Genomic DNA, 18,333 nt, shown 5'->3' on the forward strand with positions numbered 1-18,333 from the left:
CAGGCTCGGGCTGGGTTCTGGCCCAAAAAATAAAAAGCTCAACTTCTTGGGCCAAGCCCAGTCTGAGGACCAAAAATCCAAGCCCAGCCTATGTAAAATTCCGGGTTGGGCTGGTTCAAGCTCAGGCTGGGCCTGCCTTAAATTCATTCACATTGGCTCCATTTAGAAAGAGTTCAAAAACAAATATTAATGCTCAGTTTGGAAGGAGTATAAATACAAATATGTATAGTACAGATACATACAAAATATAAAGTTTTACACTACAGTTTGTACTTGTACTCCTAAACTGAGCCTACGGTGCAAATATAAGGTTTAAAATACCATATAAAAAGTTTTGAACTGTACATATTTGTATTTATACTATTTCGAAACTGAACCAATATTACAAATAAGAGTATAAATGCAAAAAATGCAAATTCTTGTTCAATTTTGCTTTGGGTTTTAAATTACTTTGCATCAGGTTGCATTTTACTTCATCTGTGCACTAAGGAGGTGTAATCAAGCCGAGCCTACTTGCGATATAGTCAGCACCAGCTCAGTAAATACTTGAATTCGGCTCAAAGTAATTGAGTTCAAGTTGAGCTTGATTAAGTTGAGTATTTGGTCGAACTGACTTCGAGCTTCACAATACCCGGTTTAAGTGGCTTGCAAGCCTAATCAAGTTCATAATAAGATACTATTTTTTAATATATTTGTATTTATAAAATAAAAAGCATTGATTTTTTACATTAACTTTTATATAATATAAATAAATAAATTTATAATTAACTTTCATAATATACTTATATTTTTTAATATGCTTAATATTAACGTATTTATAATTTTTAATACTAACTTATTTATAATTAGCTCGAATTGAGTTCGAGCGAAAAACATGGAACTCAATCGAACTCAAGTTGAGTTCCAAGCTTGAGCTCCAACAGCCTGATACAAGTCTGGATCTGCTCCTCATAGAGCGCTGTCTTTTGAAAGAGAAAATTTCCATGACAATTTGTCAAATTCATATAAAGAAGAGGACTGACATTCATGCTGAACAGAATTAGTGGAACAAGGTGCTAAAACCATGTGCTGTTTACATGCATGCACCCCTAGAAGTTCCAGGAAAACAGGATATAATAGCGGGCTAAGCGATTGAGGACCATCAAACATCAAATTGGACTTTTCATATTTAGAGTGGACATGTTTAAAAGAATGAACATCATACACAATCAAAACTGAAGGACCTTTCCAACTTCATAAAAAGAATAAATAAATCAAATCATAAAGATACAAGGGGTCCAACAGATGAGCACTGTCCAACTGAAAATTGCCTTCCTTCTGTTCAGACTCAACAAGAACGTTAATTCTCATCATCAGTCAGTCAACTGCTTCTCATTTGTACAGCTATGGTGTGTTCAAGAGCATTCAAAAGTTCTTGACGACCTTCAAACACAGGAAGAGGAGAATCCATTGTTCCATCAAGTTCCTTGAGAAATGACTTAATAAATATTCTCCGGAGCAACAAGCTGCAAATTTCCCTAGGAAACCTTACAGGTAAGCAAACATCTACAAAGACAAGCTACAACAAATGGAAACTGGAAGAGAAAAAGGAGCATGGCACTTACTAAAAAGATAATCTAGGACTTTCAAAGGCGGAAATAACCCCCTCTTTCCTGTATTCCACTTCCAATAGTTCTCCTTAAGAATGACTTCCTATTCAGAGACCAACTCCTCAGCATCGCCCTTCTCCGCCAAGCAGATACACGGACATAGAGAGATGGGAAAGTAAAGCAAAGCAGTAGAAGCAGTAGCACAATGAGACAGATCAACAAGACATTGTGAAATCCATCTTTTAGGGCAGGATCTTTTTGCTCTGTCCATGGAACTCCCCCAACGTTCATCCCAAATACTGTTGAAAGCATCCACCATTGAAGAAGGTTGATATTAGATACTTCTCACTAACAGAAAGCTTAAAGCAAAGCTCAAGAAAAATAAACTAGCAAACTTCTTTCAGAAACAATCAGAAAAATAAGGAAACTTACCCCCAGTGATGATTGATAAAGGAAGGAATATTATTGAAAGGAAAGAAAGATAGTAAAGCTTTTTATTTATTTGCTCAGATTGCCAACTATCGAGACTGGTCTGTATTGCTCTGACACGGTTTACTATGAACCCAACATTCTCCTTAAGCCTTCTAAGGCGTCCAATCAGCTCTTCAAGGGAAACAATGTCTTCACTGGCAAACCAACTTTTTGTAGCACATTTTTCTTTAACACGTGGGAATACTTGCTCCCCGTGTGCAATTACCTGATTTAAGGGAAAAAATTAAACAATATTTGAACTTGAACAATGAGGCCCATGTCATGCTAGATTTCATGTTGAAATGTCCCCTTACCTAGAGAAAACTAAATTGGGTAGAACAATTATGAAGTTTTGGTATTTTGAGTATTCCAAAAAAAAAAAAGAAGATATGGTTTAGAAAACAGTACAAGAAAAACATGTCGGTGCCCATCTGGTTGTCAATTTCCAATGATTCTAACCACCCAGCATGTCATATATACCATTGTCAATGAAATGCCTGGAGTTGAGAACTACCTGCAGTAGGCGTTGTAAATTCAGAAGCATCTTAGGAAATCTTCTGTCATCCAGCATTTGCTTTTTCAGAGCAAAGCTACCTTCAATCAAGAGAAAGATATCATATATAGAAGTTTAGTCAAAGAACAAATCATGTAAACTCAAACAGACAGGAATATGCACTAAGTGCTGGACGAAAACACTACATAAGCAATTAAGCCAACCAGTATCTTATAAAAGAGCATGTGACATGCTAATGTGAGCCTGTTTGAAGGAGAAAATAGTATTAAGGGAAAAACAATTTCAAATCACACTAAGCAGGTCATTATAACACTACAGGAATGTACAGTATAAAAAAAAGATGTCATAGTATCAAGGGTAAATCTGTTTTCTAATGGAAAGGTAAGCAACCCAACATTTCTTTTTGTCACCCTATCATCAATTAAGTAATCTAACACTAAGTTTTTTCTTTTCCTTGAGAAATTGTTTTGCTTTTTAACAAGCAGCAACAATCTAAAACTATGGAAAATTTACAAGAAGATGCTATACAAGATGGACATCACATCTCAAATTATGCATCTATACAAGCTTCCTATGCGAATAAACTCTATAAAATAAATCCTAATAAACACCCAATCTTGGCATCCATCAGTAAAACCAACCATTTCTTTAGTATTCCATCTCAAAACAGTAGAGGAGACCAGAATTAATCCAAGATCATGCAGCATGCAGAACAATCCCCATCCTTTTCCTCATTTGACTGCATTTCAAGATCCATGCAGAACCTCCAATCCCTGAGATGCAGAACAATCATGTTTTCTCTCCAGTTTGACACAAAACCTCCAATCCCTGATACTCCCCAAGTAAGCACATTACACATTTTATTTACAAGCTTGCAACCAAGTGTTTTATTTGATAAAGAAAATCTAGTTGTCAAAATATGTACAAGCTAGGAAAGGTGGTATAGGCCAAGGATCAAAAAATCGCAACGTATTGGGGCATATCAGCCGATATGTATCGTATTGGACCTATCGGTCCACCCCCAAAACACCCCTATTACAGGTGTTTTGGGGTCTGACCTGGTTCAGGGGGTAAACAGGCCTTAAACTGACCCCCCTGAACCAATGTGAAAAAAACTAAAATAAAAAAAGATAAGGCACAGCCCGATACAGGCCAATGCGCCCCAATCAGTGTATTGGCCTTTACCAATATTTACAACCTTGGTATAGGTGTGCATGCATTAGAGAGAGAGAGGGGGAGAGAGAGAGAGAGAGATTGATTCTGGTGGTTTGATAGTTAGAAGCTAATAAGCATAGCAGCCTTCAGATCAATGAGTAGGGTTCTAACCTTGCAAACAAGGTTAGAGAAAGGAAAAGAATTTCTCCCTAAAAGACTTTCATGTGATGACAAAAAAATACTTCCAAGTAAAATCCCCTACCCATCCTAAAAGAAAAAGGCAAAGGAAAATAGGGGTGCAACTTGGGCAGGCTCAGGTTGAGAATTTATCAAGATCTGAAGCCTGGGCCCGAAAGCCTGGGCCCAGCAGCGTAAATTCTTCAAATCAATCACCTGACTTGCACCCCTAAAGGAAAGAAAAGAAAAAGAAGAAGAAAAGGGGAGAAATAAATTCCTCCTGTTCCAGCCATATACTTGAAAGTGAAAACCTAGTTGTCAAGGCGACGCCTAGGCAACAAGGTGCCCTTGGAAGCTCACCTTGTCTAATCGCAAAGCAGCTTTTTACATTGTGTTATAAAATGCTTTTATATTCTTAATATTTTGAGATTATAATTATAAAATAGATATTACTAAACTAAAATATTCATTTTGTGTTTATATATATATATATATTGTGATGATTTATATTTGTCAGTTTCAGATCTGAACTTGTTGTAAAAGAGAAGGGAGGGAGAGAAGAAGAGAAGGAGAAATCGAAGAAGAAGAAACCTGTTCGAACCCAAGAGAAGAGCATGGTTCTCATTCTCTCTTAGGTCAGCCAGGGTATATAGTTTACTAAGATAAATATTAAATGCCATTTATGCCCCTATTTAAGTTAGGACACATCAGCACCAACTAAAAGACACATCACTATATTAATAAAATCCAAATGACTATTCTACCCTTATTTAGTCGACACTAACACTCCCCCTCAAGCTGGAGAGTATATATCATATAGTCCTAGCTTGTTACATATGTAATCCACTCTTGCCCGACTCAACCCTTTGGTGATCAAATCTGCCCATTGACACCTTGTATTAACATATGCTGTACTTATCATTCCACTAAGAACATTTTCTGTCACAAAGTGACAATCAACCTCTATGTGTTTTGTTCTCTCACGGAAAACTAGGTTAGAGGAGATGTGAACTGCAGCTTGGTTGTCACAATATAACTTCATCGGAGTGGTAATCGAGTACCCCATGTCCTATAGGAGATTTCTCAGCCACACTAGTTCACAAGTTGAATGTGCCATGGCTCTGTATTCAGCTTCTACACTACTTGCCACCACGGTCTGCTTCTTGCTCTTCCACGTCACCAAGTTACCCCCAAGGAAAGTACAATAACCTGTAGTAGACCTTTTGCCAGATATAGATCCAGCTCAATCAACATTTGTATATCCCTCTATTTCAATATTTCCACCACTCTTATATAGCAAGCCACGACTAGGAGCTCCCTTCAAATACCTTACAATCCTTAGGACCGCGTCCCAATGTGGAACCCGAGGATTCTACATAAATTGACTCACCACTCACTGCAAATGAGATATCTGACCGAGTGATAGTTAGATAGTTTAGCTTGCCCACCAACTTTCTGTACCTTCCTGGATCTTCAAACTCCTCACTTGTATCACTGTTCAACTTGACATTCAATTCCATGGGTGTTTCCACTGGTTTGGCACCCAATAAGCCTGTCTCCTCCAATAGATCAAGAACATATTTCCTCTGGCACAAATTAATACCATACTTGGGCCTTGCCACTTCTATCCCTAAGAAGTATTTCAATTTGCCAAGGTCTTTTGTTTGAAAATGATCATGCAGAAATGTTTTCAATCTGTCAATCTCGGGCTTGTCACCATTAGTAATAACAATATCATCAACATAAACTACTAACAAAATCTTCCCTACATCAGAGTCATAACTGAATATTGAATGGTCAACCTGACACTGTTTCATGCCAAACTTCTTTACGACTTCACTGAATCTGCCAAACCAAGCACAAGGGGACTGTTTAAGTCCATAAATAGCTTTCTTGAGCCTACACACCTTACCGTCCTCCCCCTGAGCAACAAACTCGGGTGGTTGCTCCATATACACCTCTTTAAGAAGATCACCATGCAAGAAAGCATTCTTAATATCAAGCTAAAACAAGGGCCGATCATGTATAGCAGCTAGGGAGATCAAAACACGAACAGAGCCAATCTTGGCAACATGAGAGAAGGTCTCTGTGTAGTCAATACCATATAACTGTGAATAACCCTTGGCAACCAACCGAGCTTTCAATCTCTTAACACTACCATTAGGCAAATTCTTGACCATAGATACCCACTTACACCCTATAGTATGCTTACCTGAGAGAAGAGTGGTGAGATCCCACGTATGATTATGAGCTAGAGCGGAGAGTTCTTCTTCCATCGCCTGACGCCACCTCGGAGAGATAAGGGCTTCCTGGACATCCTTAGGAACAAAAACAGAAGATAATAACGAAACAATTTGTCAATGGGAAGGAGATAGGTGAGAAATAGAAACATAATTGGAGTTAGGATGAAGGGTACAACTACGTTTACCTTTCCGTAGGGCAATGAGAAGGTCAAGGTCAGAAACGAGGGGTGATGGTGCTGCAAAAGTCACTTCTAGATCTGTCGACGGTGAAGAAGCTGGAGAGGTCGATGCATGTCAATGCATATACCGTTGATGGATAGGTGGTCGTGTAGGAGGAAGTGGCACCGAAGGTGAAGACTTAGGCGCAGCTGGAACAAGAGGAATGGGGTCCGCAACAAGAACTGGAAGCGAAAGGAAAGAAGGGGAAGATACATGTGACCCAAAAAAGAATGGAACCGACTCAAAGAAGGTAACATCAGGACACAGAAAACAATGTCAAGAATTGGGATTGTAACACTTGTACCTTTTCTAGGTCCTAGAATAGCCAAGAAAGACACATATCGTAGATCGTGCATCTAATTTGTCCAGTCTGGGACCAATATCATGAACAAAGCACACACACCAAAAATCCCGAGTAAGAGGAAAAGGAGACAACGTAGGGAACAGAACAAAGAAGGGAGACTGACCATTAAGGATGGACATAGGCATTCTGTTAATAAGAAAGCAGGATGTAAACACAACATCACTCTAGAAACGTTTGGGTACATTCATATGGTGCAACAGGGACAGAGCGATTTCTAAGATATGGCAATGATTATTCAAGCCATGTCATCCTTGAATAATCATCAACAAAAATAACAAAGTACTTGTATCCATTGTGTGACACTATTTTATTTGGACCCCAAATGTCTAAATGGACCAAAGAAAAAGGACTCGACATACGATAATCGACTCTAAGACTGAAGGAAGCCCGATGATGTTTCCCATACTAACATGACTCACAATCCAAAGTAAAAAGATGACTCAATGCTGGAACAAGTTGCTTTAAGTGCTTTAAGAGATGGGTGCCCAAGTCTGCAATGTCACTGGAGAGGGGTGAGAGACGATTGAAGAGTTGTTGAAGAACCACCACCACCACCATTAAGGTAATACAGTCTACCAGCTTCATGCCCTCCACCAATCTTCATCCCCATCTTGAGATCCTAAAGTACACAAGATGAAGGATAAAAGGTGATAGAGCAATTAAGAGACTTGGTCAATTTACTAACAGACATACGATTAAAAGGAAATTTGGGTACACACAAAACTGAAGACAAAGATAATGAACCAGTTTTAACATCATCAATACCACTTATGGAAGAAGTGGAACCATTAGCAAGGGTGACAGTGTGGGTTGTAGAGGATGAAGAAAGTGAAGAGAATGCACTTGATGTCCCAGTCATGTGATCAAAAGCTCCAGTGTCAATGATCAAGTGGGAGGGTTTGGATGCCAGACAAGCCCTGGGTGGGCAAGCGTAGCTGTACTTGGCTGAGAAGTAGCCTGGATCAACCGCTCATATTCAGTATGTGAAATCTTGTTCAGAGGCATCTATAGGTGAAGGTGTCTGACCGGTCTGTTGACTCCCTTGTTCCATATCACCACTTGCCATTGCATGATTTGCACAGGATGATAGTGGGTCGTGTAGATCATAGCAAAAATTAACAGTGTGCCCATCTATACCACAATGCGTACACTTTCTCGGACCATGATTACGTCCTCTACCATGAGCTCCCCTAAATCTCGACCTCCAACATGCCAACCACCACAACTATACATGTGTCCACCTCTACCACCACGGCCTAGCTAGCCCTGATGAGCTACTCCCCTACCACCACGGCCGCCACAAGGGCAGTCCTATCGGATATGATGGGGTACTCGGGAGGGCCAACAGAAATCCTTCGGAGACAGAAAAACACCTCATCGAGAGAGGGGAGGGCAGACCCACCTAGTATCTGAGCCCTCACCAGTTCATATTCAGGCTTCAGTCCCACCAGAAATCTGGTTACATCAAGTTGCTCTCTCTGTTGTTGCTGAATCTTAACATCAGATGTAAGGGGGTGATACACACTCAACTCATTCCTCAAATTTCTCAGACTAGCATAATACTCTTCAAGACTCTGGTTGCCTTGCTGCAGACTAAAACACTCTTGATAGAGCTGATATACTCTGGTGGTGTTATCCTGTCCTGAATAAAGCTTCCTTGCATGATCCCAAATTTCCTTGGCTATGTCTATGAACATGAAGTTTACACTAATCTTAGGTTCCATACTATTCCATAGCCAAGTCATAATCTGTGCACCTTCTTGCTCCCAATCACCATACTCCTGGGAATCGACTGGGGATTTTTTCTCTTATATGCTTTACTTTCTTTTTGGCTCTGATAAACACTTCAACAGATTTGGCCCAAGGTACGTAATTTTCTCCATTCAATTTAATTGAGGTCATTTGTACATTCAAGTAGTCTTGAGGGATCATAACCAACTTATGTTCATTATCTCCCATGGCTGTAAAAAAAAAATAAACTTTTTTTTTTGTTTCAACCTGCCTTACCCAGTAATCACTACACTGCACTCCAACAACACTGTACTTCACTCCTCAAGTTAATCACTCACCATCATACGACTGACCATTGCTGAAGCATACACTGTCACAGGTTTCAGCAATGTTAACTCCCACTATTGTCACTTTCGGCACCTCACAAACACATCACACACAAGAGTACCACACATCTGAACCTACCATGAAACCTACTGTTGCAGCCCTCTTCGTTCCATCGATTAGAGGGTTCTCTACCGATCACCTGAAACCACAACTTCACACCCAACCGAATACATTAAATGCTCCAGAATGAAGATACGGCAACTCCTTTTCAGCCCTTTAACGAAACTCCAAAAAAAAGAAGAAAACTGAGAGATTACAAACAGATCTAGACTGACTTAACCTGGGCGCTCTGATACCATGTGATGATTTATATTCGTCAGTTTCAGATATGAACTTGTTGTAAAAGAGAAGAATTAAGAGAGAGAGGGAGAGAAGAAGAGAAGGAGAAATCGAAGAAGAAAAACCTGTTCGAACCCAAGAAAAGAGAATGGTTCTCATTCTCTCTTAGGTCGGCCAGGATATATAGTTTACTAAGATAAATATCAAATGTCATTTATGTCCTATTTAAGTTGGGACACATCAGCACCAACTAAAAGACACATTGCCATATTAATAAAACCCAAATGACTATTCTACCCTTATTTAGTCAACACTAACATAAATATTTTTAGTTTTCTTCTTTCTTCTTTCTCTTCTCATGAATATATTGATTTTCTATACTTTAAATTAAGTTCATACTTTTTTTATGAAAACTATGGATAATTAAGGAAATATGGTTATGAAACCTAGGAAACTACCCTAGACATATTTTTTTTTACTTTAAAAAATCCATTGCCTAGCCCTGTCTAGGCGACTAGGCATCAAGGCACCCCCTTGTTGTCAAGCCTTGCCTTGGCACCTTGAAAACTATGGGTGAAAACTTTAAGGAAACTGGGTAAAGTAGCAGCATACCCGCTGTTTGGAGCCTAAAGTAATTTCTCTTCCCAGTTATTTAGTAGAACATTTCCTTCTTAGTTAGCCCGTTAGCATTCATTGTTGGTCGGAAAATGGTTGGGATGCAAAGGTGCCCCCAATGCAAACTCCTCCTCTCGGAAAGCTATTTATGAGGTATATTCTTTCTTTATACATTCGTTATGATGCGGGTAGTGGGTCAAGAATTTTGTTTTAGGTCCAATTTCCTGTGCTTTATTCAATTCCCAATTATGAATGTGAACCCATCTCTAAGTTTGTGAATTTCTCAGCCTCGGGATTAAGTTGGGATTTGGGGTTTAGAAGAGTTCTAAGGGAAATGGAGTGTGATTCTTTCATCCTCCTCTTGGGCAAACTTGACTCCATTTTTTGGATCAATGTGTTGAGGACAAGAGAGTGTGGTCCATTTCCTCACATGGTCTTTCTACTTGCGCATCCTTCTTCAACTTCCAAATTCAGCATTCTAGTTTGGGGGTGAATTTCCCTGCGAAAGAAATTTGGGGTAAGCCAATCCCTCCTAAGATTCAGGCTTTTTGTTGGGAAGTTTTCCTTGGTAAGATTAACACCATTGACATGCTGCAGAAACAATTAAAATAAAGGTTGCTCATTGGGTAAAGTCAATGGAGGATTTTAAATCTTTCTCTATAAATGATATCCTGAGAGAGTAGAAGGAGGTGGCTATGTCAGCTCAAAATAAGGAAAGAAAAGTGATGGAATGGAAACATCCAGAAGCCAATTGTGTAAAACTCAACTTTGATGGTAGCTACGTAGGCAATCAGGCTTCAGCTGGGATGGGAGGGGTCTTTCGAGACTCAGAAGGGAAGGTGCTTGCTTTATATTCAGGTCCTGTAACCAATGGTGATGCAGTGACAGCAGAATTGTACAGTCTTCTTCAGGGCCTTAAATTTGCTAAGCTGTGGGTTTCTTAACATGGAAGTGGAAGGAGATTCTCAAGCGGTTATCTCATGGACAAGAAACAGTACCAAAATCCCATGGGTTTTACAGGCATACAGTCCATGAAATTGAATCCCTGGCAAGAGGGATGAATGTCACATTTAGATGGGTTAGAAGAACAGCAAATGGGATGGCAGACACATTGGCTAAACAAGGGACTACAAGAAAACATGTTTTTTGGGCGAAAATCTAAAGTTTCTTGTGGTGGTGGCCTTTCCACCCTGATGTAATCTTTTCTTTTTGATGCTTAATAAAAGTTTTCTTCATTGATAAAAAAAGTATTTCCTTCTTAATTACATTTAATAATTCCTTAGGGTTATGAATGCCAAAACCAAAAGAAAGTTATTTTTTCCTTGATGCTTTTTACACTGAAAAAGGTAGATTTTTCTGATTGTTCCAAGTTGGGAAACAAATGACCTTCCCCTGTGGATGATCTTTGGCATTTGCAAACAAAAGAGGAATTCATATAACTTGGTCAGTGGGTAAATAGAAAACCTACTTTTTACAAAGGGAGCTTTTACTCAAGGGAAGCTACCTGGAAAGCTCTTCCCCAAGTTCCTAGATATGGCATAATAATCAACTTGAATTACACTTCCTGTAACAACGAATACAAGAAATGCCATGTTGTCCATGTTTCAATTGTTAGATAAGAGACAAGGTATAATGTCTTTGATGAGGAAAACAGAACAAACAATTTCAATATGACAGCAGTTTCTTCTTATTTTAGACTCTGTGATCAAAGGAACAGGGAGAGAAACATGGCCTACCAACATGATGATCTTAAATAATGTCAGACTATATATGGAGACGGATCAGTGCGATTACATAGAGCATAAGTTTGGGTCAAAATTTCTTCTATTCCAAAACCACAGTGGGGTATAAAGAAATATTACCCATGTTATAATTTGATGGCTAATGTCTTTTTGTCAACCATGAAGAAAATTAGCGTTTTATGCTTTTCAACACAATCTACTTGTAAATATAAATTTATGTCCTTGGAAAAGTTCTAGAAAATTTGTAAAAGACATGTTTACAGGAGTAGGATAAACTTTTTGAACTTACGAATGCAGCAGCAGATTCATAACCATGGCATTATGGAAGTACAGAAGAAAGGATGAAGTAATCTTGTAAGATATTATGTGTTAAGATATTAACTTCAGTAATTTATATTCTATGTTGTTTATTACCTATGGCTGTCTTATCATTTAGCCCCATCCTCCTTATCTCTTTGCTTTGATGGAGAAATCTATGATCTTAGGATTGTTTTTGAAGGATCTTATCTGCTGAGGTGGATAAACAATCTGGAGTTGTGGAAGGATGATTGAGTAAGAGTTTATAGTTCAATGCTGATAAGGAAGAGGAGATGAACAGGCAGGCCAAAGGGGGAGGGATGGAGGTTGAAGATGAGGGTATTTTGGGAATTGTAAAAAAGAGTAGTTTGCATGGAGTAGGTTTGGAGGGCCTTAATGAATGTGGAGACTGCAAGTTTCTGAGAATAAATGAAAGATGTGGGGCCCATCCAAAGTCAAATAAATAAGATCATAAGATGGGCTCTCTGTTTTCTAAATATGACAAAAAATGGAAAGAAGACTTCTATGATATCGGAAAAGGAGTTTCAAGTTCAAAATGCTTCAGATGCTGAAAGTGTTTCAGGTTCGTGTGTTCGAGTGCCTAGTGATCCGGTGTTAGCCTTAGACGTGGGTGATAGTGAGGAGATTGAGGTCAGTTCATCTCAGGAAAACATTCTTGGCTTTGGTGAGACCTTTCTAAGGGTTCCAGGGGAGGTTTTTAAAGAAGTGAAGGTTGGGTTAAGGAAAGGGGAAAGAAGTTGTAGAAGGGAGCAGTAATGACGAAATGGGGAGAGAGGTTGGTGAGGCTGGAGGGGTAAGTTTGGCTGATGCCATGGGCTGCAATGATTCTTCACAGGTCGAGAGATCAGTCAAGGATCACCTTGTTTTCAAGGAAGTAGTGGTCGGAAGGATTGATGTGGAGTTGGACCAAAGGAGGAAGACCAAAGAGAAGAGTTTGAGTGAAGTTGTAGTGGTGACCACTAAGAAACCTTGGGGGTCAAAAAACCTTCAAATTGTTCAACTTACTAAAGTCTTTCTCGTCTGAAACTTGGTCTGATTAGGTGGGGCCTACAAAAAAACTTTATAAAGGTGTAAGAGAAAGGGTGTGAAGATGTCCATGCTGATTAATGCTGCTGTTGTTGGGCATGACTCCCATAATCACTTCAGATTGGATTCTCAGCTAGAAGGTTTACAACTAGAAAGAAAGAAGAATATTGAAGTTCTTGAGTCGACCGAAGGTGTTGGTTACTACTTCTGAAGAAAAGGTGGTTGGGTTAGGAAGCTTGCCTATTGAGGAAATCGTTAAAAGAGAAGTAGCAGTTGGTAAAATGCTATGCCGGTTTTTCTGGGGTGGTGAGGAGTTTGCTAGAAGAGCATTTGAGGAGTTTGAGAGATCAAAGAAAGAAGAAAGGTTGATAAAAGCAGAGGTTGGCGAAAGTGACGAGATCTGGAACGAAGATGATGAAAGGCAAGAGGAATTATTTGAAAGGGATGAGACTAGGGTGATGATTTTTGCTAGGTGCCGTATTGGATTTGGTGTAGTTGGTGGTGTGTGGGAGTCTTTGGGGTTGAGGATTTTGGAATGCTTTTGTGCCTATTAGTTGAGTCTGGTGGTTCTCTGGTTCTTTGAGTTCTTATTTTGAGTCTTTTGTAAACTTTTGTTGGTTGTTTGAGTCTTATGTAGTCGTGTATTTCCCTCTGGTGATATCTTAATGCCTTCCTCATGTACCCTCCCTTTTTCTTTTTTATTGATCTTTTTCTTTTGCTATTAAAAAATTACCTGTGGCCAGTAATAAATAGAGGGGAGATATGCCAAAGTAATCATAGTCTTTGATTAAAGGTAACAAGGTAGAAATTACAAATTAATAGACTGCGGCTTGCAAATTAAAACAAACCTTTCCTTGCCATGTTGTATGCAAGTTCATGGTGCAACAAATAAGAATTAGACTGAAGTAGACCTGTCAAGCTTTCACCATTACCTGCTAATCCAAGATAAAGCTCAAGATTCACTTGACTGGGGAATCCAACTTATTTACTTATTGATATCTTAGTTCAACAACATCTAGGAGTTCTTTATGACTGCATTATAAAACCCTATGGGACCTACTGAGTATTGGGAATAAACAAATGGGTTTTAAACGCGAATAAGAGTCTCAGGAAACTTTTAGTTTCAATTCTTTCAAATTCTAGTTCAATAGCAGTTTTAGTGAACTTAAGATACATCTAATATTTATGGTAAGCCCAGTTATTTATTATTTCTAATGTGTATGATGTTACTGTTCAAATATATCTATGGAATTTCAAGAGTATATTGAGAAATTCTACTTCCATTTCCATAGAAGATTCAATTTGAAGTCTCTATGCTGAATTTTCACTATTTTCACTTGTTTCATAAAAAAAGGCAGCCCAGTGCACAAGGCTCCCACCAATGTGGGGTCTGGGGAGGGACAGATGTGCGCAGCCTTACTCCTGCACATACAGAGAGGCTTGTTTCATCTTTTCTACAAAACCTTGTGGTTTTATTTTTTATTAAATCAGTAAGAGGTTAATCTGGATGCAACTTGGTATGAAATTAGTTTAGTTTAGTTAATCATAACTGTTGAGTTCAAGTCCCTAAATATGCACCCATCAATAGAATGTAAACCTCTGGGTTGAGTGCAAGTCATTTCTATATGGCATAAAATAACCCCAATTTTCAGTGATTAATGCCCAGCAAAGGCTTTAATTAACTTTAAATGTAGTTGTTGCATGTGGTTGCATGTGGCATCCAGACACAGAAAAAGATTCTTTGTTGAAGGTAAGATAACTCTGCTTGGTGTGACTGATCAACTCTTGAACTTTCTTGAGTAGTAAGTTTTTCCATTTTTACCACATCTTCCACACAATAGAACCACAGAGTATCTTTTTAGTTCCCCAAAAAATCTCTTTGTAACTTATAATAATATCTCCATTGTTTTTTAAATTCTTTCGTTAGTAAAACCCAAGTTTCATTAGCTAAAGCCCTAATCCTACTTCCCATAGTTAATCTTTTACAACAATTCAAACCCTCCTGAAATTGGCATCCTAATTTCCTTCAACTACCATCACACTGGTACACCTTACAGTTCAACTGTAATGCTACTCACCTCAGAGAGTGTAAGAAAACAGAAGCATAGACTACCTAGGAAATAACAAGAAATAGGATGCTAAAAATTCTAAATTGATCTTAAATTTGAGATGTCATATTCCTGAACCAGAAAAGAAGGGAATAAATCAAGGGAGCTACTCAGCATGAAATAATAAAAGAATTAACAGAACAAAAATAAATCTATGCTATAGCTTAAATAAGATATTAAAAGGCAACTACCTTTATCGAGCTCAAGCTCAACTGAATCCAATTCCATCTCGAGCTTGGTCACTATATCTTGAATGTGATCCACATGTGTGTCAATAATATGAACAACAAGATTCGAGACAGTGTGTGGAACTGGATTATCAGCCTCCTCAGAATGATTCATTGTCAACAGAAACTCAAGAACATGCTCTCTGATCACGATCCCACCCTCTCCGTTCTCCTCACCTCCAACGGGATTCTCCACACTGGGAATCTCGTAAAGAAGAGATTGAGACAATGGAGAGAACCCCAATCTCGGAACACGACCAAGAGAAACCGTGATCACAGAATTCTCAGTGACTCTTGCAGCAATCCTGAGGGTGAAATTGCTGGAAGAAGGGCCTGGTGAATTAACCCTGAAGACAAGTGCTCCATCAACATGCCCACAGAAGGGCCCATTACTGACGAGTGAGAGGATATCTTGGAGTTTCAGAGGAGGGCAAAGGACATCAATAAGGTATTGCGCTGACAATGAGAGTTTCTGATTTCCCTTTGGAAGTTCAACGTGATACCAGCAAAATTCTCTGCCATTCCCTTCTGTGAGATCCCATTCCTTGGTGAAGTAACCCCCCAGGCCATCAAATATATAAGCTTTCTTCCTCACAGCGCCAGGAAATTGTGTCCGATAGAGACGGGTTTCCTTGATAGAGGTTTCAGCAGAGTTCTCCTGACTGTCCCGACTGTTCCGACTCTCGGTTTCCTCTGCCTCACCATTTATAATTGATTCTTCAAGCTCCATATGTATTCAGAAAATAGTCTCTCTCTCTCTCTCTCTCTCTCTCTCTCTCTCTCTCTCTCTCTCTCTCTCTCTCTCTCTCTCTCTCCCTTCAAATTATCGATTCAGATAACCAATAGAGTAATAAAACAATACAACCCAAGATTCATGCAGCCTTTACCATCCAAAACTCTCCCCTTTATTTAAAGATCCCCTTTTAGTTCTGATCTCCGTGTTTCAAAAATCTTAAAATTTCCGTAATCCAATATCAGGGCACTATCACCAATAACTCTCGATCAAATTCAATGGAAGAAATGAAAAAAGTAGCCTCAAAAAAAAATTTCCATCAAATCAGGGAAGATTCGAAAATCAAAAGCTCACATCCGAATCATCGTAGGTCAAACAAGGAGTCTCCACCGTCTGCATTCCTAGGAAAGACCAAGATTTCAATCTTCAGCATTCCTCAACTCAGTAAACGTATCCACATCAATCATCAACCAAGGGAGAAATAACCCAAAGGTTCTTACCTCAATAAAACCCTCGAAAACCAGCTTCCAATCTTTGCCCAGTTCAGATACCGAAAAAACCATCACAAATCATCAGAAAGAAACAGAGAAAATTAACCCGCACTCCTTGTTTGCCCTTCTTGATTCGCTCAACGCCTCAACCAACCAAAAGCAAAAGAAAAAAGAAAAAAAAAATCAACTAGTATTTTAGATATTTTGTAAGTTGTAACAGAGGAAGAGGAGGAAACCCATAGCGACAGGAAGACAAACGGTGAGGCCTACGCTATCGTTTGCCTCCCCATGGAGTTTCCTGGATGGTTCCTCCCTCTTATTGAGAATTTAAAATTTATCAATTATTTTTATTTTAAATCAATTATTTTAGTCAAACCCACCACCAACAAAAGCGGAGGTCCAAAATCAATCACATCTTTCGATCAAAAAATATTCAAAAAAGCAAATCTATCTTTTTCTATCCATACCCAAAACCGTTATAAGCTCCAGCTCTATAAATACTTGGTGCATAATTCAATTTGATGTTTCTCATAATAGGAGAAAAATTAAGGACAGCGATAGAGAGCTTACTTGGGTGGGGGCGGGGGAGGGGGTTGATCGTCCCGTTAATTGGTTCTATAAAATAGACGAGGTCTAAAATCAAACTAATTATTAATTGTCATAATCGGATCTGCCCCGATTATGTTGGACATTCATAATTACCTAAACCACATAACCAAAACTAATAGGCAGTTTGGTTTTACCTCGAGTAGATCCGACCCATTGACAGATCTAATTTATAAACATATAATTTATAACCAAGTCTAGATCTCACTACTTAATTTTTGAGGAGATCAGCTTCAATGTTCACATTGTTCGTAGTCTTTTACACCGTGCTCACAAAACTAATGCTCACACTGTTCGTACATTATGACATGCATTTATATGTTTTTTTCAATGAAGATGTTCTCAATGGAAGGCTATAAGATCGTGTGCTTGAAGTATTAGTTACATCTAAAATTTTCTAAGTACGATTGACCACCTGCTTCAATGATATATCAAAGAGTGGACGACATGTCACTTTAAGCCTAAGGGCCCCGATGCTGAACTAGTAACGACTTCGATACCATGATAAAATAAGACCTAGTTGCTTTTTAAGCATATGGGTAGTTTGGGTAAATCTTATTTATGCCTTATCAGTGCATAGGTAGTTCGGGTCATATACCTTACTGTACCTACTCACCTCGGGTTACCCCATATCGTGCCTAGCCGTTCTAGAAGTTAGGCACCTCGGGAGAACCTACACTTGGAAATTTTTTTATGAAATTGAATATTTAGAAAAATGTTGTACGTGAGGTGGCTAAAAGAGTAACTACATTTTCATTACTTCAAAAATGTCAATTTGTATATAAAAAAAAAGTTGAAAAACCTACTATGTTGAGCTCAGAGGCTTGGTTAGTGATGTTTATACAATGGGGGTCCAAGAAAAGAGGCAAAGGTAATCATTCATCGTGTGAGTCCTTGCCCCCCATCCTCAGTAGTAGCTGAATTCTCCTTGACTTCATCGGTGTCCATAACTTCTCGGCAGCAACATCCTGGTCGTCTTCTATAGCTTCCTTGTTGAGATTGTCATCATCTTACTCCTCGGAGTCTATGTCTTCTTTGGCCTAAGCATCTCCATAGTGATGCCCATTGTGGTGACAAATCCAAGGTTGAGCTTAGGGAACTTTCGCCTTGCCATCTAGTGGCAAAGTTTGAAGCCCTTTTAGAAGGCTGCAATACCGGGGTCCTCCCTAAGTTCATCAAATTTCGACGAAGCCTTATATTTCTAGACGACAAGAACCTCAGCATCCTTGATCCCCTGGGTGAGAGCAGCCTCGCACTCAGCAAAAGTGGTCCTCTACTCCTCGGCTTCTTACATCAACCTCTCGACCTCCTTTTGTAGTTGCTCGTCTTTTGTCACCA

At 39.0% G+C, this 18,333-nt stretch overlaps 1 protein-coding gene across 8 annotated transcripts; it reads right to left on the reverse strand.

The window, feature by feature from the left end:
- Positions 1-1,131: 1,131 nt before the first annotated feature.
- Positions 1,132-16,838, reverse strand: LOC148876527 (uncharacterized). Of its 8 annotated transcripts, none has more exons than XM_088942356.1 (7): positions 16,399-16,838; positions 15,130-16,299; positions 13,679-13,762; positions 2,575-2,654; positions 2,022-2,286; positions 1,605-1,888; positions 1,132-1,505 (listed from the first exon to the last, which is right to left on the reverse strand). In XM_088942356.1, exons 2-6 carry the CDS (start codon positions 15,893-15,895, stop codon positions 1,626-1,628), a joined length of 1,458 nt encoding a protein of 485 aa, XP_088798482.1. In that variant the 5' UTR covers positions 15,896-16,299; positions 16,399-16,838; the 3' UTR covers positions 1,132-1,505; positions 1,605-1,625. The 8 variants fall into 8 exon arrangements, with proteins under 8 accessions (XP_088798482.1, XP_088798421.1, XP_088798256.1 ...); XM_088942295.1 differs by having other exon boundaries at positions 1,132-1,517; XM_088942130.1 differs by having other exon boundaries at positions 1,132-1,517; positions 13,679-13,765.
- Between the last annotated feature and the right edge of the window lie 1,495 nt (positions 16,839-18,333).

Source organism: Nelumbo lutea, chromosome 1 (genome assembly GCF_056320005.1).
Source record: "Nelumbo lutea isolate HS-2025 chromosome 1, American lotus-T2T, whole genome shotgun sequence".
In the NCBI taxonomy this organism is placed as follows: Eukaryota; Viridiplantae; Streptophyta; class Magnoliopsida; order Proteales; family Nelumbonaceae; genus Nelumbo; species Nelumbo lutea.